Source organism: Megalobrama amblycephala, linkage group LG1, assembly GCF_018812025.1.
Source record: "Megalobrama amblycephala isolate DHTTF-2021 linkage group LG1, ASM1881202v1, whole genome shotgun sequence".
NCBI classification, from domain to species: Eukaryota; Metazoa; Chordata; class Actinopteri; order Cypriniformes; family Xenocyprididae; genus Megalobrama; species Megalobrama amblycephala.
In genome coordinates this window covers 4,597,054-4,622,647 of record NC_063044.1, presented here as the reverse complement: position 1 = coordinate 4,622,647, position 25,594 = coordinate 4,597,054, and the positions used below count along the sequence as shown (strand labels likewise).

The following is a 25,594-nucleotide window of genomic DNA, read 5'->3' as shown; positions in this document are numbered from 1 at the left end:
AGTGACAATGACAAAGATAGACAGTAGCTATGGGATCGACGGCTGGAGGCTGAGCCAGGGGATTCTCTTGACTAGGCAGAGCTGGAGACTGAAAAACCTGAGGCAAATCCACACAGTACAGTGGCATCAGAAGAGGAGCCAAGGGACTGAAGGGAAACAATGGAGGCGGGCAGAGGAACTGGCTGAATTTGGAAGAGGAGGTGGGAGAGGGAGGCTGGGTGTGATCTCTGGAGACACAGGAGACAGAGCTGGGTGGGACCAGCGGTGATGGGAGACTTTTGGGATAATCCACTTCTAAATCCTCATTCAAATTTACAGAGGCCAGCTGCAGCTCACTTTCAGCAGTGGGACAGACTGTAATGCTGGCTCACACACCTGGTCAGAGTTCTTGTCAGGCTTGGGCTCCAGGGCGATGGTCGGCTCAGTCCATTCTTATGCCTCATTCATCACAGCAGGCTCGGGCTCCACATCTGCAGTGGGTGTTCACTCCATGCAGAGTTGGGTGGATAGCTTGGTTGGGCTCTGGGTCTGATTCTGTTGTTCTCAGCAGGGCAGATGGTGAATGCTGATCAGTTATTCACCAGCACTCACTCCACAAACTTAGCGAAATCCTCTCAAGGACACCAAGCAGGCGTATCTTAGATCGCTCATTTAGGCTGGTTTGAAAAAAACACACACAGAGAGCTGTCAGGAAAGGTGGTAAGTCACGCCAGGTCTAGAAATTCACTTGTGTGGTCCTCAAGATTCTTGTTTCCTTGCTCTAGACAGAGCAGCTCTGTTGGGTCTCATGTTTTGTCAGGCACTGCAGTAGTAAATCCAAAAGGAGAAATGCATGATGCAGAATGAACGATAAACACAGTATTTATAAATCCTGGAAGGGTGGTAAAAAAAAACAAAAAAAAAACACAATGAACATAACTTCAACACGAGACAAAGAACAGAGGAGAGCTCAGGGATTAAATACATAGGATGATGATTAACAGAATGGAGAACAGGTGAGGATTAATCAAAAACCATAGTACCAAATGAGAACTAGGGCCGTGACAATGACAAAGAAGCTAAATAAGACAATGAAACTGAACATGACAGGGGGAAGATTTTCAGTGAATAATGACTTAAATTTCAGTCTCTCCCTGATTTCAGAAGAAAAAAAGAAGACTTGGAATATAGCGCACAAGACATATTGACATACTTATATGGTGTTTTCTTCCTTCTTGACATGGTGTTTTTGTGTTCCACTAAAAAAAATACAGCAAATGAGTTTGAGACAACATGAGGGTGAGTTAATAATGACACCATTTTCATTTTTAGGTGAATTATTCCTTTTGTTCAAATCACTGTGTTTTGTTCCCTAGGGTTTGGTGATGTGGAACTAAGGATATTGGTTATCGGGAGCAGTGGTTCATCTCAGTTCCTTCTCACCAACTTCATTTTGGGAAGGCAGGAGTTCTCCGAGGATGTTTATAGCATTTCAAGCAGCCAGAAAAATGTGGGAGAGTTTGTAGGAAGACGGGTAGCAGTAGTCAACAGACCGAACCTGTACAACAAAGACCTGTCTAAGTCCAAGATGAGGAAAGAGATGAGAAGATCAATGTGTTTGACGTCTCCTGGACCTCATGCCGTACTCATCGCATTCGACCTGGAGAAGATCTCCCCTAATGACATGAAGACTCCCAAACTGGTTACGAATAAATTTGGGGAGAATGTTCTCAATTACACAATGGTCCTCTTGGTTTACGACGGGCATCTGAGAGGCAGAGCACTCAACGACAAGGTCATGCGAACTGACTGGCACCTGCGGGAGCTTGTGGAGCAGTGCAACTGCCGTTATCACGTCTTCAGTAAGAACTGGAGGAACCGCGCCGGGAGCAGGGAGCTCCTACATAAGATCGAGCGGATGCTGCAGGCAATGGGCGGACACCATTACATTAACCGATCTTACAAGAGGGCAGAGGACAGCGTCAGAACCGAGGAGAGAAAGCTACGCAAGAAGAGACAGTCTGAGATCACAAGGACGTGCCGAGAACTGGAGGAACAGTTTCAGGGGGATGAGCTGCGCTGGCAGATGGACAACTACAATGCGAGCGTTGGGGCAGAAATCAGGGCTAAGGCCGAGCTGCAGAATAGGTGGCTCAGGACTTCACTGGCTGTGGGACTGGGACTGGGGTTTATAGCTGGAGCAGCCATGGGAATGATCGTGGGCTCTGTGGAAGGGCCGGGAGGAATGGTATTGGGAGGGGCAGTGGGAGGAGTTGTGGGCGGGGCATCAGGTGCTGCTTCACAGTTGGCCATTCAACACTTGGATGAAAGAGTGGGATCACATACAGCCAACTTTAATACAGCTTTTATTAACCGCTTCTTTCGGGCTCCTCCGGTCTGAATACAGGTTTTTTTTTTCTTTAAAGTGTGTCCTGAACTGCAAAAAAATAATCCCTGCATCTGAATATGCCTACATCCCTACTATATAGAAGGCAGTTTGTGAGATGCGTAGCATGTCCCAGTATTCATAAATCATATTCAACAACATTCTTCAAGTGTCTTGGATAGGTCAAAGTTCCTCTGGATTCAGTTTCATCACAGAGAGACTCGATGATGGTGAGATCAGATCTCTGTGTGGAGCACCGGCTGTTGTCAGACTCCTTGTGCATATAAAAATCTCACTAGGATTATTACAATTAATGGCAAAATGAATGTTTGGAAATGTAAACTGATATTTCCTACTGCACACTACAGCAAAAGAAATAAATAACAGGCTGAAACCCATTTTCTTGGGGTGAAAATACTGGTGTGCCTAAGACTTTTGCACAATATATGTATATTAGAGAGGCACCAATATATCGGCCAATAATCGGTATTTGCCGATAAAAGCAAATTTTCACACTGTCGGCTATCGGCCAATAGTTCAAAAACAGATGATATCTTCAGCCGATATCCTGTCAATCAAAAGAGGGCAGGAAAATGCACTTTATTTGTGTTTGTGTAAAGAAAATTCTAAGAAACCACTTTGATGTTCAATATTAATAGAAATTATATGAATTAATAACATTCAGAAAGTTAAGAAATATTAATTTAATCTTCAGAATTTAATGTGTGTTAATATTAATTTGGGTAATGTGTTTGTTCATAACTGGTATGTTACTCTGAAACAAGTTGATGAAATAGAGAGTGAAGTTATTAAATTCTCATTAATTTAAAAGATGGTATAAAAGGTATATATATATATATATATATATATATATATATATATATATATATATATTCATATATTTTTAATTACATGTTATAACAATTTACTGAAACGTTGAATTGTTCAGTTGTATTGAATTGTACATATTCTAGATTGTCTTTTGTGGTTTATCCTCTTTTTGCTTTGCCTTTTTAATGATGAAATGTTATCCAACCCTTTACTGTTTTTAATAAAGCTGTATCTTGCATAGCTGTGTGTTTCAAGAAATGGTGGTAGATATATGTAAGGCAGTATTTAGAATTCATATTTTGAACCACATTAGGGCTGAGGACAGACATTTTGAGGGGCAGTGGTCCAAACCAAGAAAACCAAGTCCCCTCTCTGGTCATTTCCAATATGGTCCCCCACTTGAAGCCAATACATCATGTCGTTCACTGTAACTGCATGACTACCTTAACTTCCAAACAGGCAATAATATTAAAACATTTTTGCACATTTCTACAGTTTTCTAAACAAAATTAACTATTTCACTCAAAGCATATGCTAATAGTTGTAAGTGAGAAATAGTCTATGTAGGCCTACAGTAAGGGACACCAGGGATGGTTGTAACATATTTGACATTTCTGTCTGTATCTTGGAGTTATTTTAAGCCAGTGATTAAAACTATTTACAAGTGTCAGCTATTAAATGATATAGCTGTTATCTTTCTGTCACGGTGCTCTGAGACTTGAGGATAAGATCCAAGTGCAGCATTTATTAAGGGAAATACAAAATCATAGTCACAGCCAGGCAAGAGTCAAAATCCAGAGAAACAGTCCACACAAAAACAAGAAAACAAAACTAACAAAGTGCTCAGAACGAGCATGTAACTGTAAATTAAACCTCGATGACAAATGACTGAAACAACCGGGTATAAGTAGACAGAACTAATAACTTGAGTGAGAACACCTGAGTACGACGAGAGTAATGAGTCCAGGACAAGGGATTATGGGAAGTGAAGTCCGATATGGTGAGGCAATAGTCTGGGGTGGAGTGCCCTCTGGTGGCTAACCAGGGCACTCCAACTGGTGATCATGACATTACCCCCTCTCTACAGAGCAGATACCAGACACTCCAACATGGCAAAAACATAAAACAAAAAAATCTCAGGAGGGAGGTGGACTGGAGGAGGACCAGAGGGAGGGATGGTGGGCCAGATCCGTGGAGGGGCAGGGGAACTAGGGACGAAGGTTTTACAGGTAGCCAGGATGGAACAGGCCAATCAGATGGCCAGTGTGGGCCAGGCTGCCACCATAGCAGCGCATATGGGCTTGAAGGCCTCCACGGTAGAGCAGACAACCACCACTGCAACACAGATGAGCTTGCACGGTGGAGCAGATGACCACCACAACCGTGTAGATGGGTCTGAAGATCCCCGCGGTGGAGCATATGACCACCATAGTCGTGAAGATGGTCTTGCAGACCTCCACGGAGGCGCAGACAACCACCACAGCAGTGCAGATGGGCTTAAAGGCCCCCACCGCGAAGCAGATGACCACCACAGCAGTGCAGACAGGCTTGTAGACCTCCATGGTGGATCTACAGCCCAACACAGCTGACCAGACAAAACTGAAACATTGAACACAAAAAGGTTTGCGTTGGCCACTAGATCCGTAACAAGACAGGCAGGGGGCTCAGGAACACCCTCCAAGGCTCTATAAAGAACCTCCTCTCTAGGCAGACAGTTCAGGAATGACCTCTACGGTCATGTCAAAGCAAGCAGACAATTTAGGAACGACCTCTATGGTCATAACAGGGTAGACATGGAACTCAGGGACGACCTTTGTAGTCGTATCAAGGCAGATAGGGAACTCAGGGACAACCTTTGTGGTCGTATAAAGGCAGACAGGGACCTCAGGGACAACCTCCTTGGTCATATCAAGGCAGACAGGGACCTCAGGGACGACCTCCTTGGTCATATCAAGGCAGACAGGGAACTCAGGGACGACCTCCTTGGTCATATCAAGGCAGACAGGGAACTCAGGGACAACCTTTGTAGTCGTATTAAGGCAGACAGGGACCTCAGGGACAACCTCCTTGGTCATATCAAGGCAGACAGGGAACTCAGGGACGACCTTTGTAGTCATATCAAGGCAGACAGGGACCTCAGGGATGACCTCCTTGGTCATATCAAGGCAGACAGGGAACTCAGGGACGACCTCCTTGGTCGTATCTAGACAAACAGGGAACTCAGGGACTAGAACAGGCTCTGAAGCGGGCTCATGGGCTGAAGGCCCAGGCGTGGCAACCATCTCGGCTGAGGGCCCCGGCGTGGCAACCATCTCAGCTGAGGGCTCAGCATGGCAACCATCTCGGCTGAGGGCCCCGGCGTGGCAATCATCTCGGCTGAGGGCTCAGGCGTGGCAACCCTCTTGGCTGAGGACTCAGGTGTGGCAACCATCTCGGCTGAAGATTCAGGAGCGGACTCACCGACTGGAGCAGACTCTGGAATGAACTCATGGACTGGAGCGAGTTCTGGAGAGGGCTCATGGACTGGAGCTGATGTGTCCGCAGCCCACACACACCAAATGGCTGCGGTCACAACGGCCAGCGCTGCAATTTCTAAAAGCTCAGGCGTGGCAGCCATCTCAGCTGAGGGCTCAGGCGTGGAATCATGGACTGGAGCGGTCTCACCTGCTGGAGAGGGCTCTGGAACGGACTCTAGAATTGACTCACGGGCTGGAACGGACTCACGGGGTAATTGGGGTAGGCTGTAAAATGCTTCACTGATGAACTCAGCTGAGTCTTGTAGCCATGAACTAGTTCACCTTACAGCTAACAGCCAAAACATTAGCACTAACAACTTGAATGAAAAATATCTATACAGACACACAATAAATAATAATATAACTTTGGTGAGTTTAACTACAAAGCAGGAATTTCCATAAAAAATAAATAAATAAATAAATAAAAAGTTACTTTCTTACATCAGAATTAGTTTTTCTCCTCTAAAATCTGCTGTGTCTGCCACAGACTTTCCCATATGTGGAATAAAGACTAAATCGAGCTTGTGTCAAGTGAATCAGGTGATTTGTAACTTGCTCTTGATTGGAGAAATTGAAAGTGTTACAAACAACCCGTGTTGCAACCATCATCTGTCTCCACCTGCTTTCATTCTCAAGCATTCTGTCATGTCTTTTCTCCAAACAACTTTTGTCACACTTTCAGCAACTTGTACCTTGGTGTAAATCACAGGAAATGGGTATGTGCAAATCTATAATTTACTTAAGTAGTCTATGCTACAGAAGAAATGATTTGACGTGTTTAACGCTGCACTTTTTACCGACGATCGTCTGCTCTTGCGTCACATCTGTTCTGCTGTATAGAAACATTTGCGTGCTGACAGCTACCATTAAATGCATCTCTGAATATAATATCGTGAACTCATAGTAACCGGAATAGTGACCCGGCAATTTTCAAAATAATATTTTGAAAAGCTCTTTTAACTAAAGAATGCATATATATTCAAAACGAAAGCAGTAGAGAAAGACAGACAGGCGGCCTAACCAATCAAAAGTCAGAAAGAGGGTGGGGCTCTTGTGAAATGTTGGCTACTCTAGTGTTTTGTTTGTCGCTGATCATAAAGAGGAGTTGTTATAATCAGCACCGTTGTTTATGGAAGCTGTGTTGGCTTTTACATATTTTTGTCTTTACACATTTTTAAAAAAATATATCATCAAGTAGGCAATGCATTGGTTTTCCATTCAGAACACACTGAATGAATCCTAATATGCTTCCACTAGGACTATATCTTAAATGTAGCCTAATACACCAGTACTAGGAAATACTTAGTAAAGTATTGGGTATAGTAATTAGTTTAGTTGTTATATTACCACAGCAACTTTAGAATTACCACAACAAATTAATGCAAGTACTTTACTGTAGGATGGTTTAAAAACACTATAGTATTTACTATAAATTACTATAGTATTTTATGTCTTAATCATAAAAGTGCTTATATGAAATCTACCTGCTTTGAAATGATTTTATATGTTATTTTTATGTCTTGTGTTGTTGTAGTGGAGTGCTAAGCATAAAAATCTAATAGTTTAACCAAATAGGGGATAGTTCACACAAAATTAAAATTCTGTCATCATTTAGTTACACTTATGTAATTCCAGACCTGACCTTCTTTCTTCTGAGGAACAAAGAAGATAATTTAAAGAATTTTGGTAACCAAAGTGTTATTTTAGTATCATTGAGAGGTAGCCTACTATTAATGTTTTTAAAGTAGATAAAAATAGATTTTGTTTTCATTTTTATTTTAAAGTTTTAGTAATTTTGTATGTACTATTGTCATCTTTATAATTTATATTCATTTTTTTTATTATATTTTAGTACCTGAATTTAAGCTAGATGAAAATGTAAAAAAAAAAATGTGTGTGTGTGTAATTTGTTTCTCAAAATATATTTTTCTTTAGTAGGATAGCATATCCTGAATTCTTCAACCCCCGTCAGTGACTGCTCTTAAAATGGCAACAGTCAAAGGGAAAACACGGAGAAGAGAGAGTTTAGACAATCCACCTAACTGTGAGTTGACGAACAAATCAGAACATTTGACAAATTACAGTTAATACGATTAATAATGAAAAATATTCTTCATCTCACAGTGAGCATTGAATCCCCGTTGAGGATGCTGGTCTTTGGCTGCTCAAGTCGTGATCAGATCGCGCTGACGCAGTCTGTGTTGGGGCCAGACGTCTTGAGAGATGAAGTCAATATTTCAGCCACCAAGAAAAGTTCAGGCGTTGTGCAGGGGAGAAACATAACCCTGGTCAACACTCCAAATCTTCAGGATAATGACTTGCCAGACAGTGTGCTTCAAAAGGAGCTCAAGAAGGCAGTTTGTTTTTCTTGTCCAGGTCCTCATGCTGTAGTGTTTGTTTTAGACCCTTTTCATTTGACCTCTGACACTATGGACATACTGAAGCCTGTGGTCCACTACTTTGGAGAAAGTGTCTTGAAGCACACATTGATTGTTTTATACCATGAGAGAGGTCTGAAAACCCTGTCCATAGAGGACGAAGTTAAGAAGAACAAGAGCTTTAGAGAGCTTGCTGAGAAATGTGGCCAGAACTACCTGTTCTTCGATGAAGAAATGAACCGGACCGAAGGCAGCCAGACACAAGCATTGCTTGCCAAGGTAGATGAGATGGTCTCGGAACAGGGAATGTATTCAAATGTGGAATTTAAGGATGCAGAAAAAAGAATTCAGAAAGAGGAGCGTTTCATCAGAAAATCAAAGGAGAAGGAGATCAGGGAGACGGTGAAGATGCTGGAGAATGAACATTCAGGGGAGGCGCTTGCCAGTGAGATTGTGAAGTATGATGAAAAGGTACAGTTGGAGTGCAGAGAGAAAGCAGAGCTGGCTGTCGCAGACAAGCTTGGCTTCACGCTCAGAGTTGTCGATTATGCTGTTGCAGTTGGAAAAGGAGCATTTGTAGGTGCACTTCTTGGATTTGCGATTGGATATGACGCTATGGCAGTAGGAGCTGCTATTGGTGCTGCTCTTGGTGGTGTACTTGGAGGTGCTGCTAATGCAGCAAGGAGCTACATTTCCAAATCCTTCGCAGATGCCCACAAAGGGAATGCTTAGTGCATAGTGTCAGCCTCTGACACCGCTGGACCTGCTGCAGTCTTTATAGGGCTTTTCACACTGGGCTTAAAGGATTAGTCCACTTTCAAATAAAATTTTCCTGATAATTTACTCACCCCAATGTCATCCAAGATGTTCATGTCCTTCTTTCTTCAGTTGAAAAGAAATTAAGGTTTTTGATGAAAACATTCCAGGATTATTCTCCTTATAGTGGACTTCAATGGCCTCCAAATGGTTGAAGGTCAAAATTACAGGAATAAGGAATAAGGGTCTTATCTAGCGAAATGATCTGCCATTTTTGAAAAAAAAAAATGTAAATGTTTATGCTTTATATAAACAAATGATCGCCTTCCTAGTGCTTCCGCCAAAACCGCATTTCCTTATTCTTCAAAAGTTTACGCTGTATGTCCTACGCCTTCCCTATTCTACTTACGGAACGAACGCGGCACCAGTTAAATTTTTTCCGTAAGTAGAATAGGGAAGGCGTAGGACATACAGCGTAAGTTTTTTGAAAAATACAGAAAGCGGAAGCACGTGCAAGGTGAACATTTGTGTTTATAAAGCATATACATTTACATTTATTTAGAAAATGACTGATTGTTTCGCTAGATAAGACCCTTATTCCTCATCTGGTATCGTTTAAAGCCCTTTGAAGCTGCACTGAAACTTTAATTTTGACCTTTGAAGTCCACTATAAGGAGAATAATCTTGGAATGTTTTCATCAAAAACCTTAATTTCTTTTCGACAGAAGAAAGAAAGACATGAACATCTTGGATGTTTTTATATTGTTAAACATTTTTATTTGAAAGTGAACTAATCCTTTAACCCTGGGTTATCATCACTCTAAACCCTGCTTTTAATAATAATAATAATAATAATAATAATAATAAATACTTTATTCATCCCTTTTAGGGAAATTCAAACATACCATAGCTCACACTTAACAATTACAAACACTTAACAATTACAAACAAATAACACAAACAAACACCCAACCAATACTAAAATTAATCACCACAACAGCTAAAATTAAATAATACATATAATAATAAAGAACATAAGGACATAACAGAATAGGCTCGCTGCAGCATGTATAAAACAGCATCATCCACTCCAATACGTTATTGATAAGCAAACTGGAGGGGATCCTGTGCAGGTTCAGTTGCTGGTCTTAAAAGGCGCTCCATAGTTTTCAACTGGTCTAAAATCATTCATCTCCTGCCCTGCCACTGGAACAAGACATGTTTTCCACAGCAGCTGCACTTTCCCTGCCTGAAGGCTGAAAATCCTCTGGAGAGGTACAGCTAATTGGGCTGCACACTCCTTGAGCAATCTCGGGCACACACCATCTGAGCCTGCTGCTTTTCCTGGGCGCAGTCTTCTAAGCTCTGACCTCACCTCTTCTACTGTAAAGGTCAGGGAGGGAGAGGCAGGTTTATAAGTTTCTACACATACAAAAGTAGTGGATTTGCAGCGCGAATGAGATGGTGATGACACTGATGATGGAATAGCGGGCAGGTTTACAGCTGCAGTACAGGTAACCCTAAAGGACCATTTCACACTTGTAATTTAGAAGCAGGGTTGGCACCGAGTTTTACCCAGGGTTATGAAACCCTGCTCCAGAGCAGGATTACAGCTGTTTTTGCACCATTAACCCAGCATTGAGGTACTAAACGTGTGCCGTATGAAACGATGTGGTGTTATGACTAGATGCTTAGCAAGCGACAACCAATCGCATGCCTCATGTTCACATGCTTTGGACAGTCAAGGAAACACAGCGCATTTTATAAACTATCGTTTTAGTGTTTGAAGGGAAAAATTTCAAATGGCAACAGAAAATGCAACAATTTGAGTGAAGAAGAGAACATTTCATTCTTTATAGTCTGAAAATTCCATTCAGAAAAGTCCATAAATTCCATAAACTTAATAGTAGAGTCTATAATTAATAATATAAGTATACACTATGCTAGAGCCTTTATGTAAACATATTGCGTGCTGCGTTCAGTGATACTCATGCAAATATGCAAATAAGAATGTTAACCCTGGGTATAAGAGTGTACAGTGTGAAATGGCAACTTATGAAACCCAGGATCAGTTTTTAACCCTGAGTAAATTATAGGCCTAAGCAGTAAAATGTGAAGAAAGATAACCCAGGACTCCATTTACCCGGGTTTACAATGACCCAGGGTTAACTATTTCAAGTGTGAAAGCCCTTCTGATGCATGTTGCTAATTTAGGGTGCATTTCCAGTATAATAATGTAATTTCGATTAAATTTAGAAATATCAGTCGTTCAACCACGTTGGTTAATGATGTCATGCAGGTAGTGGAGTAATAACTTCAGTTAATAATATGTTTAGGATACAATTAATGCCATATTTTTTTTGCTATAAATTGCAGACATGGCATCTAAGGATTAATTCTCATTTTTCTCAATTATTTTTGATTTATTTCCAGATTCAATCATAGGCTTGTTCTTACGTACTAGAGCAGTGGTTCTCAAACCTGTCCTGGAGTACCTGCACATTTTGTATGTCTCCCTATATCTGACACACCCATTTCAGGTCTTGCAGTCTCTACTAATGAGCTCATGAGCTGAATCAGGTGTGATAGATGAGGGAGACATACAAAACGTGCAGGGCTGGTGGTACTCCAGGACAGATCTGAGAACAACTGGAGCATGTACGCACATGTGCACTCTTCAAAAACACATCGCTTAACAAACTAAATGATGTAAATGACATTTGTACAGTATGTACTATTCCAAATGAAAGATATAGGATTACTGAATGTCAGCTTGCTAAGTCCTCATGTCATGCAAACAAGAAACTATGCTTCTAACCACAGGTTGAGTCTTGAAGTAAGAAAAGTATGTTTTAATCTGATACAATGGGTGTTTTTGAGAATGAAAAAGTCACTAGATTTGCCACAGATAGTTTGCTTCACGTGACATGAGTTCTAGAGATCCGCAAAGGCATTAAACAAAACCGGCCCATACCTGAGATAGTTTGACCGTGTTACAAACTTTAAAGATCTTGTGGAATAGAGCACAACATTAAGATATTAGGCTAATAGGCTAAATTACTCCTGAATGTGAGTGGATGAAAATTAAGCAATCATGACGCATAGGTATAAGTGCCAAAAGACTTTTACCCGGTTTCACAGACAAGGCTCAAACCTAGTCCCAGACTAAAATGCCGGCCTGCCAAAAATGTAGAAAACAAACTCAAATTCTTCAGTGTACACAACGGCCTAACTAACCTACTCTCGCTAAGAAGTACAAGGGATGGCACACACTCCTTACCTAATGTGTCTAACAAACATACACCATGTATATCACGTGACCAGTTGTATCTTAATGAAATTGTCTTTGTAACTTTGAAAATGGCCATTGAATTCCTATTTACCATGCTGTTATGTTTGACTCTAAAATAGTTGGAGTTTTTGTGCTGAAGAAAGCTCAGGTTAGGTTATGGGTAGGCATGCACTACATTGACATATGAGCAATAACTGCTAATGCAGTGACAAATATCTTACTTATTCAGTAAATGTATGTGCTAAACAAGTTATGTTCTCCATGTGCTATCCTAGCTGTTGATTTTTATTTTTTTATTTTTTTTTTTGCTATAAATTAAGCTCCTTCCTTTTTTTTAGAGTGTAGGAAAACTGAGTTCAGAACAGAGAAAAATATTAGAGCTATTTATGAATCAACTCTAAATGTGTTCTGATTGGTCTGATATGTGCAAATTGGCAGTCAGTCAGTTAAACTATTCTGACCCAATCATCTTTACTTCTGCCAAATGCCCATATCTGAGTGTGACATCTATATATAGTCATTATTTTGTAATCAAAATTGCTGGTCTTCAACGTCAATAGTTGTAAGTCACTTCAATGCATTTACGTCAAAATATGATAAGGATTTATGCTGATATTGTCCTTTGGACAACTTTTGGAGGGCACAGTGTAAATACATTGTTTTTTAATACATAAACTGTAAATACATGTATAAAAGACTAAACAGTATATGAGATGTTGTTTATTTCTAACTATTAAGTTTTACTGAAATGTTTTGTACAAAGTTATACATTTGATATTGTTTAAATAATAATAATAAAATCTATTGCAAGACTTTAAAGCTGTTTGAGTGTTTAATCTCGTAATATGTGCATGACTCAGTGTAAAGTCCAAGGCTCCTCCCCTTGCTGAAAACACACCTGTGTACTTTATGGTCTGGTTCACTTTATGAACCTCACCGTAAGAGACGTGAACGACTCTCTTCATACGCTGAAGTACAGGTAAGATCCAATGAGATTACTGTAACTTTTGACTTGTAACTCTAAATGTTAGCTCACAATGTAAAGAGCAACAGATACAATACAGATTTTAAATAATATCTAGCTGAGTGGCAGATATTTTAATGATGTAAATGTATAATACAGTTCCAGTTTGAACTATGCTGTTCATTTTTAAGTTTGACCAACTGCTAAATGTTTATATATACTTTTTGAAAAACACAAAGTTGCTAAATCTGCCCTGAAACCTGCTAGATAAATATTTAGAGTGGTCTGATGATGACATGGGGTTTCTGGTTGAACTTGTTCTTCCTCATACCACACTGTGTTGACACTGAATAGAGGTCTCTGGAGATCCCCATTACACTGAATGGAATGCACATTATATAAGCAATGCAAATATTTACATGGGCACAAAGCTGAAGCTTTGCTCTATACATGATATAGTCAATGCAGAAAGTCAAGTTAAAAGGACAGCATAATGTGTTTTTACCCTGGTATGTTGTGTTTAATGAGTCTGATGCATATCGACAAGAATTTTCTTATCTCTTATCATAGCTAATGTGTTTCCTTCCTCCATCAGACAGTCACGGTCCCTTGTTCATGAGTACTGGGATAAAGCAGGCTATACAAATGTCCTATTTGGGCACACTTTATATTAGGTGTGTTATGTACATATAATAATAAGGTACGATGTACTTAATGTGTTCATGTTGTAGTGCAAAAGACTTGTGCTGCTATTGAGGTGGGATACAGTAAGTTTTGGTGGTATTGGCATGGGTTAGTTCACCCAAAAATGAAAATTCTGTTATTAATTACTCACCCTCATGTCGTTCCACACCCGTAAGTCCTTCGTTCATCTTCAGAACACAAATTAAGATATTTTTGATAAAATCCGATGGCTCAGTGAGACAGCAAGATAATTAACACTTTCAATGCCCAGAAAGCTACTAAAGATGTATTTAAAACAGTTCATGTGACTACAGTGGTTCAACCTTAATGTTATAAAGCAACGAGAATACATTTTGTGCGCCAAAAAAACAAAATAACGACTTTATTCAACAATATCTAGTGATGGGCGATTTCAAAACATTGCTTCATGAAGCTTCAAAGCTTTACGAATCTTTTATTTCAAATCAGTGGTTCGGAGATCCAAAGTCACATTATTTCAGTAAACAAGGCTTTCGAAATATCAATGGTTCACCACTGGGGGGCATGGCAGTTTCATACACACTCCGAACCACTGATTCGAAGCAAAAGATTTGTAAAGCTTCAAAGCTTCATGAAGCAGTGTTTTGAAATCGCCCATCATATTGTTGAATAAAGTCGTTATTTTGTTGTTGTTTTTTAGGCGCACAAAAAGTATTCTCATCGCTTCATAGCATTCAGGTTGAACCACTGTAGTCACTTGGACTATTTTAACGATGTCTTTACTACATGGGCCTTTAAAGTGGTAATAACATTTCAGTCTATCAGAGGTCAGAAAGCTCTCGGATTTCATCAAAAATATCTTAATTTGTGTTCCAAATATGAATGATGGTCTCACAGGTTTGGAACGACACAAGGGTGAGTAATTAATGACAGAAATTTCATTCATTTTTAAACACTTAATTAGAAGTGGGACCCAATTTGTTTTATAAATGTTGTAATTAAATGTGATTTGCAATACAGAATAGTACTTTCAGTTTTTTTCACCGTTGCGATCTTTCAGGGATGGAATCTAGCATCAGTCTCCTGTCCGAGAAGCACTTCCTGTGCTCTCTGTGTGAGGACATCTTCAGCAACCCAGTGACAACACCCTGCGGACACAGCTTCTGCAAAACGTGTCTGCGCGTGCACTGGAGCCGCAGCGGGACAGATGAGTGTCCGCTCTGTAGGAGGGCCTTTGGCTCCAGACCACATATCAGTGTGAACCGCATACTGGCGGATGTCACTGAAAACTACAGAAAGACACGTTTGGCTGCTAAATCGAAGTTCTTTAGTATGGATGAACTCCAGGATGAACCTGTGAGTACATTATTTAAGTAGCTTAATCCTACTCTAATACAACATTCCTTAAAAGTAATTGAACATTTTTGTGGTTTTGTTCTTCACTCATGCAAACAGAAAACTGCAGGGGAGGTGGATCAAATGGTTCAGGAAAGAGTTCAGAAGATTGAGAAACTTCAGAGTTCCTTAAAGATCCTAAAGGTACGTGACCGAGCACGACACAGCGTTTAAAACCATGACAACGATTCAAATGTCAATAAATGAAAAGCAACTGTTTTTTTTTTTTTTTTAATCTCATTTTTTGAACCAGATCGTTTCTAAAAGAAAAACTGTTCTTCCTCAAAACAGAGCTCATGTCTCCGAGAGGTTCAGGAAAGTCAGAGGGTGTTTTCTTCTTTGTTGAGCGCCTTAGAGAAGAGCCATAAACTGGTAGTGGCAGCAGTTGAGCAGAAACAAAAAGAGGCGGAGAAAAGAGTTGAAAGACTTGTAAAAGACCTAGAGAAAGAAATCCTTGAACTGGAAAATGGACACACCAACCCAGAGCACTTGAATGACAAGGAGCGTCTTAAAAAGGTAATCACTCTTTGCTTTGTGTTACTTTGTCTAGTCTTTGAATTCATTATGTTAAGAGTAAAGGAATTGCTCTCATGTTGTTCCAAAACTGTATACTCTAATTTTTTCAGTAGAACATGAATTTCTTTGAAGAATCTTTATGCTGCTTTCCACACAACTACAGATTAGTGATAATGTCTGCTCCTGTAATAATCAACTATAATTACTTTAACAGCTTGAATCGAAGAACAGACTGCAATTTACTCTTGTTCTTATCATTAAATCTTCCACTCTGCCATAACTCTCATGTCTCATTCTCCATCCCATAAATTGCCACATCACATTTGGTTATGAAATCAACACAATGATTTATATTGAATCATGTTTTTATATCAGTCTGATCCTCTCATGGCTTCAGGATGCTTGGAATTTAGTGCATGAGTCATAGTACATGTGCTAACATAATTAAGAAACCATCAATGCAATGGCACACACATAGTTACTGCTTTTAATGCACTGTAAAGCACCATGGAGTTTGTTTCTTGGCCCTCCCTCAATCTATACACATGCTCTACTCTTCACCACAATGGTAACCTCCACAAAACGACAACATAACAGAAACCCCTAGTACAAAATCCCAATAAAACAGAACATTAAACACCTCCTATATTAATTTTGTGCAAAAACACACAAAATAACTTTCAGGGTTAGTTTTCCCCAATACCGTTTGCCTGAGTTCCCCATCCTTAATTTTAAATTGGTTGTTTTTATCTCGTTCTCCTGTGTTTATTCAGTGCTCCTGAGTTTCTGTTATCTTATGAGTTTCTGTTATCTTATTTGTAAAGTTATAAATAAACGACTGCTGTATTAGATACTGCCTCTCAACTCTCCTTGCTGCAACCACCCGTGACAGAAGTATGGACCAACTACAAAGAGGATTAAAGAAAAATGGATCTACCAGCAGTCCAGCTTCTCTGCTTAGAGCAGGAAGATCATGTACCACGCGAGAGACTTTCCTGATCGATCCATATGTATTAACAAGTTAAATGAGCAAACTAAGGCATGCCTGCCCTGTGATGGTCCTATTGGCACATTCATTGAGTTTGTGGAGTGGATGCTGGTCAACCGCAGGTCCCCGTTTACCGTCGGACTCGCAGAGGAAGACAGAAGACAGCTCCGGAACCTGAGCCTGCGTCCGTCATGGAGCCGGACCCGGAGCCTGAGCAAATGCCGAAGACCCTCTTCGTCCCGGAGCCCACGCACAAGATGGAGTCTGACCAGGTGCTTGAGCTGGCAACATTATCCATTCTTGTGGGTGTCCTCGTTAAGTATGAGGGGATGAATTGGCGCCCCGCCCATACTCCTGCCACTGAGTATGAGCTGTGTCTGGCCTCTGTACAGTTTTATGAGGAAGTAGAAGGGGTTATTCCCCAAAGTCTCCTGCATCCCCACTGGTCCCGCCTAGTACCAAGTCTCCTGCATCTCTGATGGTTCCAACCAGCCTCCCTCTCCTGCCTCCTCTACCTAAGTGAAGCTCTGGCTCTGCCTATGCCACAGACTTCCGGGCCTCCACCCCTTCAGCTCTGTCAGACTCTGCCTTCCCTCCGGCTCTGCCTTGGTCTTCAGTCCCTCCAGCTCTGCCTTAGTCCTCCAGCATCCTGGCTCCACCTCGGCCGCTCGTAACCGCGACTCTGCCTTGGCCTCTAGGACCTACAATGTCACCAGGTCTCTATGTCTCCTTGGCTCCGCCTGGGTCTCCAACTCTCCTGGCTACACTGTTGGTGGTCGGACCTCTGACTCCACCCTGGCTCCTCTTACCACCGGTTCTGCTGTGGGCCTTCATCCTGGCTGTGCTTTTGGTCACCTGTATCCTCCATCTATCATCACCTTCCTGGCTCCTCCCTCCATCATCTCCACCATGGTGTTTCCCTCTGCCAACTTCTCCCAAGCCCATCTGTCTCTTGTTCTACGTCCAGAACCAGAACCCCCACCCTCCATCCTCTGTTGGACTATATTGTTACAGCGCGAGGATGCGCCTTTTGGGAGAGGGATGTAATGTCTGGGTTATGTTTTGTTTCATTGCGTTTTGGTTTCTTTTTCTGTCCATGTCCAAAATTAACTGTTGGATTTTGAGGCATTTATTTTGGTATGCCTAATTTAAGAGATATTGTTAGATTTTATTACAATAGCATAGTTATTAATTTTTGTGATATTTGCAAAGCACTTAAATTAATTTTTTAGAGTGTTGATGGTCACTAGGTTTTAAACTTTTATTTTATGGAAAAGAGCAGTGTGAAATTCTTTAAAAGTTTTCCTTTGTGTTACATGGATAAAATATAGATTTGAAACAACATAATGACAGAATTTTCAGGTTAGGTGAACTATTCCTTTAATCATGTATTGCATAGTAAAGAACAATTGGTCTATTTTCATTTACAGAGCTTCAGTCATATACCTCAAGCGATGAGAGACTGGTCCAAAGTCACACTGGAGACTGATCCTTGTGTTGGCTTCACCAGCCAGGCTATGGTTGACTTCATGGATACAGTCACAGTGGAAGCTAAAAGACTTTCTAAAGCTGGTATGATTGAAATGACATTATGCTTTTGCCTGTTAGTACTAAACATATTTCTCACAGCTTCTTCCATTTTTGAAGCTTATGCTTTTTTAGCAGTTAAAGCATTTATATGTCCATGTTCTGGAGTCAAAATCTGTACAATTTCAATGCATAATCACCTTTTGCTTCTAAAAAGGGCCAATAACTATATTTCCGCCACAGAATGAAAGAATAATGATATTAAAAATGTTACTTTTTATCCCACAAGTCTGACTTTTTCCTCGCAATTGTGATTTTATATCTCACAATTGAGTTATAAACTTCGAATAGCAAGAAACAGAGTCAGAATTATAATTTGTAAAGTCGCAATTGAATTATAAAGTCCAAACTGTTGAAAATAACTAAATCTTAAACTAAACTGTGTCCTTTGAGTGCAGCTTAAATGTAAGAATGTAATACTTTTAGCAAGCTAGCATACTTTTTTATGCCATTTACTGTATGATTCATGTGCAATTTGTTACTTTTTTTTCAGAACTGAAGAGGCTGCAGAAGTACTCAGGTGTGTTTTCATTGATGTTTTTATAGAATTGGTTTTCTGTCATTGCGAGTTTCTCTAGAAAGCCAATCATTTGTCTTCCTTTTCAGTTGATATTAATCTGAATCCCCGGACAGCTCACGCTTACCTCTACATCTCTGAGGACCGAAAGGAGGTGAGACATGCGAACAAGAGACAAGAAGTCCCAGAGAACCCCAAGAGGTTTGACCGAGTGGCCAATGTAATGTCTAAGGAAGCATTCAGCTATGGAAGACACCTTTGGGAAGTGGATGTTGGGGACAAATCTGACTGGGATTTGGGCATAGCCAAACAATCTGCCAACAGGAAGGGAAAATTCACAATATGTCCAGCCAATGGCTTCTGGACACTTAGCTTAAAGAATGGCACCCAGTATGTTGCTAACACTTTCCCTCCAACTTCCTTTAGCCTCAGTCAAAAGCCCAAAAAAGTGTCTATTTACCTGGACTATGAGGAGGGACGCGTGTCTTTCTATTGTTTGGATACCGGGACTCATATCTACACTTTCAAAGATACTTTCACAGATAAGCTCCACCCCATCTTCAGCCCGGGACGACCCCACGGGGAAAAGAACACTGCTCCCCTTATCATCAGCAGCAGCTGTTGCAGCATCTGAAACAATATGCTAGCCATTACAGCTTTCACTTTCTTTACCACTGCCATTACAGGATTAACTGTTATTATATCATTATTATTACACATATTCCTTTTTATTTATTATCGGTGCTTGATAAAGCCTTATTTCAACTGTTATTTTAATGATTACAGACATGAAGGATACCTCAAACTGTGTGACTTTTTCAGGAGAGGTGGATATTTTTTTTAAGGCGATCAAACTTACCCTTGACCTGCATGGTGGACAATATAACAAGCAAAAAATCCCATTGACTTGCATTAAAGGAGGGAGCGAAGCCATGTCTAGAGACTAGAATATCGTAGAGACATGGTGGTCGACAATTTTGACTTGGGTTAATAAGTACCCACCTAGCAACCGTCCAGAATATTCTAGTAACCCCTTGTGAAAAAGAAGTGCTCTTAAAATTACCGAATGTACATAAATTCTTTAAAGTATATTTTTAAAAAACTGTACTTGCAGATAATATAAAACGAAAGGCCACAGTAAGTCAAAGTACACTTTCAAGACTGTTTCTTAAGACTTTTAAAAAGTGTGCTTAGTAATAATGTCAGTTTTTTTTTTTTTTTACAAGGGATTGCTTAGAAACATGCTAAAAAAATCACTCAGAACACCTTTTCAACCCTGGCAACCACAAAACACTGTAGCATCACAGTGATGAGTTTTGTGCGGGCAAGTACCACTTAGATATTCTCATGAAAATGTAAAAAAAATCTAGTTATTATGACAATTTAAAATAATCATTGATGATGATCCATTTCTTTAAATGAACAAAATGATTTGAATCCAAACTTTTGAAAATGTAAAAGTTTCTATAATCCAAAATGTACAATAGCTACAACTGTACTTTCTTATTTATTTATTCCTTAAATGTTATTTATAACTTTACACATATTTCATTGTCATACAGACATGAAAGTAAGACGTTAACATACTTGTGCTTGTGCTGTGAACTTTCATGAAAGTGAAATGAATGAAAGGTAGTAAGAAACGATGGAGTTCACTTCAAGGAACAAGAAGGCGAAGGATGAAAAAGAGGACTGGATGGATGGATGGGTTGGGTTGGGGATCGAGGAGCGCGAGGGCGAGAGAACAGCGAGTCATTGTGCTGGTACACCAGGCACTGGGAGACACACTCAAGACACATTAACGCATTCACACAGTGACACGAACATAAGCGCATGCTTCTGCCCACCGCTACACAGACCCGAGCTGGCATCCCAGAAGGCAGCACTTAACTCCTATCCTTGCCTCTGAAACATACAACCCAAGTGACACTCACCCAGGCTGAGCCTCTCCAGAGCTCTGAATCTATAGGTTTCACCTCCATCGCAGGTTTATGGCATTTCAGGTCAAGTTCTGTATCCAGATCGAAGGCACCCAACGCAAGAAGGTGGAGGATTAGCAGATGAGTGGCTGTGGAAGGAGTTAAACTTCAGGAACTTCCTTGTCAATCAGGTAACAATTTCAATTACTTATCATGGAAATCAGAAGTTAATAGTTCAGTAAATAACTTGATATGTTACTTAAAGGCTATTTTTAAACAGAGTGTTCTTCAAGGCTAAATGCTTATGCAGCACTGTTACAGCAGCATTCAGATTTCGGACATAAACAGACCCAAGTCTGCTTGGCCCACTCTGAACGTTTCAAAGAAAGCTTCTTGTGTCCAGAGGCTCCTCATGTTTTTCTGAGATAATCCACTCACCCCACCAGGCGTAGCTCTACACCCACCACAGTGTGAAAAGGACCCATTCTCTTGGATGTATAGTGAATCCAGTAACACTCACTGTACATAACAGTGCCTAAATATTTATGTGTAAAACCACATGAATATTTAAAGGAATGTTTTGGGTTACAAGTTAAAATGCATAAACAGCATTTGTGGGATAATATTGATTTCCACTGACAATTATTTTCTTAAAAAAACAAACAAACAAACAAACAAAAAAACACAAGGCACAATGCAATACAATACACTGCAAAAAGAATTGTTGGTTGAACTTAAAAAAGTAAGTTACTTGGTTGCCTTAAAATTGAGTTAACACAATGAAGGTGATTGGTTTAATCAACAGAAACTCAAGATATTATTTTATCTGAACCACATTAATTATCTAAGGACATCAGAGATGACAGACAGTTGTGCGGTGTGAAAAGAATCTTTAAAATCTTTAAAGTCATACAGTGTGTGGGTGGCACTAGACATTACGCTTGTTAGCATGTGACAAGTTTTGACTTAACCACTTACTAATCTTGTCTTTCTGTAATCTAATCTTTCATCTTCAACGTCATAACCGCATAACACCAGTAAACCAGACGAACGACACATGCATTAACACAAGAAATGCACCTGTTGAACTTCTATTAACAGGAACGCATATCCTAAAGTGCATTCACCTAGATAAGTAGTTCCACTTCAAGGTCGATTAAGACAACTGTACAGCTTACATAATAAACATGTGTACAGAGTAATACAAAAGTACATTAACAGAAACCCAAGTTTCAAATTTAAACCCTCTGGAATGCTGAAACCCATTTACTTATTTATTTACTTATTTATTACTGTAACAGCAAGTTTTGCTCATTTTAAAACAAATTGAGAGACAATTTGAAATTATGTTGTACTATTGTTATTGACATTGCTCTCAGAAAATAAATTTGGACAAATTTTACCTTTAGTTGTACAACAGCTTGACACTAGGGTAGTACCCTCAAAGGGGCATCTTTGTACCCCTAACCAGTTCACAGTTGTTGCTTAAGGCTACATAAACCTATTCTAAGGTACTTATATGCACCTTTTAGGGGTAGATAAGGTACAAAGTCCCTTTGAGGTAAAGGTACAATGCTTTCTGGTAGATTATGCCACAAATTCGGTAGATAGAGCTTAACTCAGGTGTGTCTAATCCTGCTCCTGGAAGGCCACCTCCCAGCAAACCTTAATTCCAACCCCAGTTAATCATACCTGAATCTGGTAATCAAGGTCTTCCAGATCAAGTGTGGGTATCTGCAGGTCGGAGTAATGGGCGAGCCAAAAGGTAGTGGGTGTCCCGAAAGGTCTTTACAATTGGTTGCAAAACCTGCCTGTTAGGGAGTGGAGTAGGGTTAGGGGTTAGTTTCTGTTGTAGCATTGTGTACCTTTCGGCACGCCCCTACCTTTTGGAAAACCATATTTCTCCAATCTGCAGCTATTCCAGTCTCTTCAGGCTGGTGTTTTGGCATGTTGGAACTAAATTTTGAAGGACATTGGCCCTCAAGAAGCAGGACTGGACACCCCCGGTTTAAATTGTGCCCATACCCTATCTTCAAGACAAGGGCTTCCAGTTCTGCTCCATGAGGGCCACTTTTCTGGAGTTTTCTCCAAAACACCTGCCTGGAAGTTTCTAGTCATCCTGAAAACATTCATTGACTGGTTCAGGTGTGCTTGATTGGAGATAGAGCTAAACTTTGCTGTAAGGTGGCCCTCCGGGAGCAGGAATGGGCATGCCTGATTTAAGATTCTGAATGCTTAGTACGATTTTGAAGAGTTTGAAGAATTTTGAAGAATTCATGTCAAGATTGCCAGTTCTATCAGTATGTGTTCTCAGAGTAACAGTAACTTATACTCTTTCTTCTGTTCCAATCTTTAGGTCCACTTGCCAGTCTACGCTGTTTCTTTATTGGAACCTACTTACGAAGAAGGGAAAGGACTTTGTCTTTGCGCTTCTCGCTGACCTTGAAGTGTATCGAAGGTTTTCTTCTGTGCCATCCATTGGACTCTTCCAAGTGATCATTCTTGGAAAAGATTCATTATGGCAACCACCGGCATGCAGCTGCTCGGCTTAGTCCTGTCCATCATCGGCTGGGTGGGCGGGTTCCTGGTGTGCACCCTGCCCATGTGGAGGGTCACAGCCTTCATCGGCAACAACATTGTAACGGCACAGATCACATGGGAGGGCCTGTGGATGAATTGCATCTGGCAGAGCACAGGGGAGATTCAGTGCAAGGTGTATGACAGCCTGCTGGCTCTTCCCAGTGACATGAAGGCCGCCCGAGGTCTTACGGTTCTCGCTTTGCTCATCTGCACCCTGTCGCTCACACTGGGTGTTCTGGGAATCAAGTGCACCGAGTGCGTGGGCCTCCCAAGCCTCAAGGCACGCTTGGCCCGCGTGTCCGGTGTGCTCTTTGTCATCGCAGGGTTCCTCATCCTCGTACCCGTCTGCTGGACGGCCCATTCCATCATCAGGGATTTCTATGACCCCTATGTGGCGGCCCCTCACAAACGTGAGCTCGGCCCCGCTCTCTACCTGGGCTGGGGAGGTTCGGCATTGCTGTTGATTGGTGGATCGCTCCTCTACGCAGGGTCCAATCCTCCCGGGATTCCCTCCTCTCCTACATTTAGCAGTGGTGAGAGCAGCCCACGCCGAGCGGGTGGACCTGCCCAGGTCAAGGGTTATGTTTAACGACCAGCAGCGGCAAGCCGGTTCCCGAAAGCCTTCTCTGCTAGAGTTTCCCATTGTGATAGATTCAAGTTAATTCTCCTCTATTTTTTATCATTCAGAATATTTCTGTAGTATGATGGAGGTAGTGAATAGAAATGTGAAATCAAGTTTCCTTGCCACCTCTAATGTCCACTTATAAGTCTGTCTTTTTCTGTATTTGTCTGTTATGTTATTCAATAATAAAACCTTAAATCCTTTAGTGCCTTCTCTGAATTCTTTGGAAGTCCGTCTGTTCAAGAAGAAGATGCTGATGATTCCACTTAGTATCCCACATCCTGTGTAGCACAGACACATTTACTCATGTTAGATACATTAAGATACTTAAAGGGACAGACAGTACAAATAAAAAATTCTCATCATTTATTCACTCTCATGTCATTCCAAACCTATATGACTTTCTTTCATATTATAAACACAAATGAATTCAACATTTTTGTCCCTCCATTGAAAGTCCACCATGCATGCCTGATGCATACAAACCTCAGTTTCCTACCATATTTGATATGCTCTATATGCATTGATTCATATGAATAAAAGCCTATTAAATCTGTTCATCAGATAAAGTGATCTTGTCTCTTAGGAAGACTTGTATTAAACTGCTTGATTCATATGGATAACTTTTGTGATGTCTTTATTAACTTTTTAAACCGTCTTAAGTTATGCTGGAATGGAATTTCAATGGAGGTACAGAAATCTCTCTAGTTTCATTAAAAATATCTTCATTTGTGTTTTGAAGATGAACAAAAGCTTATAAGTTTGGGATGAAATGAGGGTTAGTAAATGATGACAGAATTTTAATTTTTGGGTGAACTGTCCCTTTAAGGTGTTAACGTTATTTAAAGGAATACCACACATAAAATCTTCCTACTATCTAAGAGGTGTCAATCAAAATAGTTGTTCTTAAAGGAAAATTAACCTAAAAATTAAGGAAAAAAATTGTTCCAACCCTGTTTGATTTTCTTTCTTCACAAAATATATATTCTGACATTTTTGTCCATACAATGAAGGTCGATGGGGCTCAAACAACATTATAATAGTTTACAGCATAATAGTCTATTGATATGGTGTAGAATATCTAAAGACCAAGGTAACTTATGAGATGTGTAAATAATTTAATGATAGCAAATGTTCAGATGTACAGATAGATGAATTGAAACTAACCCTTCCCAGGTGAAAAAATACTATTGTAATTTATAGTAAATACTAAAGTGTTTTTGAACCATACTATAGTAAATTGTAATATACTGTATATTATTGTATTTACAGCACTTTGTTAATGAATGCTAGAAGCATACTGTAATATTAATTATAGTGAATTGATCAGCTGTAATAAATACTGTAGTATACTTTAGTTTTTACTACAGAAAACTGTAGTGTATTGTAGTATAACATACCCTATAGTTGTAGAAAACTTAGTGCAACACTGAGTAAAGTACTTTATTTATATTACTATTGTTATATTATCACAGCAACTATAGAATTACCACAACAAATTAATTCAAGTACTTTACTATAGTACAGTTCAAAAACACTATAGTGTTTACTATAAATTACTATAGTATTTTTTCACCTGGGTTATTTTACAAAAAAGTATTCAAAAACATTAGTATTTGAAAATGTGCACTGTCCTTCAACAAGCCTGTTGGTAAGTTTCATAACTGACTCTGCGTGGAAAAACTATTATATTTGAGGTTTTTGG

General features: G+C 40.1%; 4 protein-coding genes across 7 annotated transcripts; all 4 read left to right on the top strand.

Annotated features, from left to right (window-relative positions):
• The first annotated feature begins 7 nt into the window (after positions 1-7).
• LOC125250484 lies at positions 8-2,971 on the top strand. Its single transcript, XM_048163088.1, has 3 exons — positions 8-252; positions 319-514; positions 1,316-2,971. The coding sequence occupies exons 1-3, from the start codon at positions 8-10 to the stop codon at positions 2,378-2,380; spliced, it is 1,506 nt and encodes a 501-aa protein (XP_048019045.1). The 3' UTR covers positions 2,381-2,971.
• Positions 2,972-6,283: 3,312 nt separating this feature from the next.
• Positions 6,284-8,978, top strand: si:dkey-120c6.5 (GTPase IMAP family member 7). Of its 3 annotated transcripts, none has more exons than XM_048173896.1 (3): positions 6,284-6,428; positions 7,648-7,756; positions 7,837-8,978. In XM_048173896.1, exons 2-3 carry the CDS (start codon positions 7,699-7,701, stop codon positions 8,820-8,822), a joined length of 1,044 nt encoding a protein of 347 aa, XP_048029853.1. In that variant the 5' UTR covers positions 6,284-6,428; positions 7,648-7,698; the 3' UTR covers positions 8,823-8,978. The 3 variants fall into 3 exon arrangements, with proteins under 3 accessions (XP_048029853.1, XP_048029943.1, XP_048030018.1); XM_048173986.1 differs by having other exon boundaries at positions 6,323-6,428; positions 7,651-7,756; XM_048174061.1 differs by lacking the exon at positions 6,284-6,428 and adding an exon at positions 6,459-7,398.
• A 4,041-nt stretch (positions 8,979-13,019) lies between these two features.
• Positions 13,020-19,406, top strand: btr02 (bloodthirsty-related gene family, member 2). Of its 2 annotated transcripts, XM_048173684.1 has the most exons (8): positions 13,057-13,117; positions 13,698-13,802; positions 14,826-15,121; positions 15,221-15,304; positions 15,452-15,676; positions 18,095-18,236; positions 18,745-18,771; positions 18,858-19,406. In XM_048173684.1, exons 3-8 carry the CDS (start codon positions 14,828-14,830, stop codon positions 19,400-19,402), a joined length of 1,317 nt encoding a protein of 438 aa, XP_048029641.1. In that variant the 5' UTR covers positions 13,057-13,117; positions 13,698-13,802; positions 14,826-14,827; the 3' UTR covers positions 19,403-19,406. The 2 variants fall into 2 exon arrangements, with proteins under 2 accessions (XP_048029582.1, XP_048029641.1); XM_048173625.1 differs by lacking the exon at positions 13,698-13,802 and having other exon boundaries at positions 13,020-13,117.
• Positions 19,407-23,203: 3,797 nt separating this feature from the next.
• cldnk (claudin k) lies at positions 23,204-24,092 on the top strand. Its single transcript, XM_048173733.1, has one exon. It carries the CDS (start codon positions 23,206-23,208, stop codon positions 23,854-23,856), a length of 651 nt encoding a protein of 216 aa, XP_048029690.1. The 5' UTR covers positions 23,204-23,205; the 3' UTR covers positions 23,857-24,092.
• Positions 24,093-25,594: the final 1,502 nt, after the last annotated feature.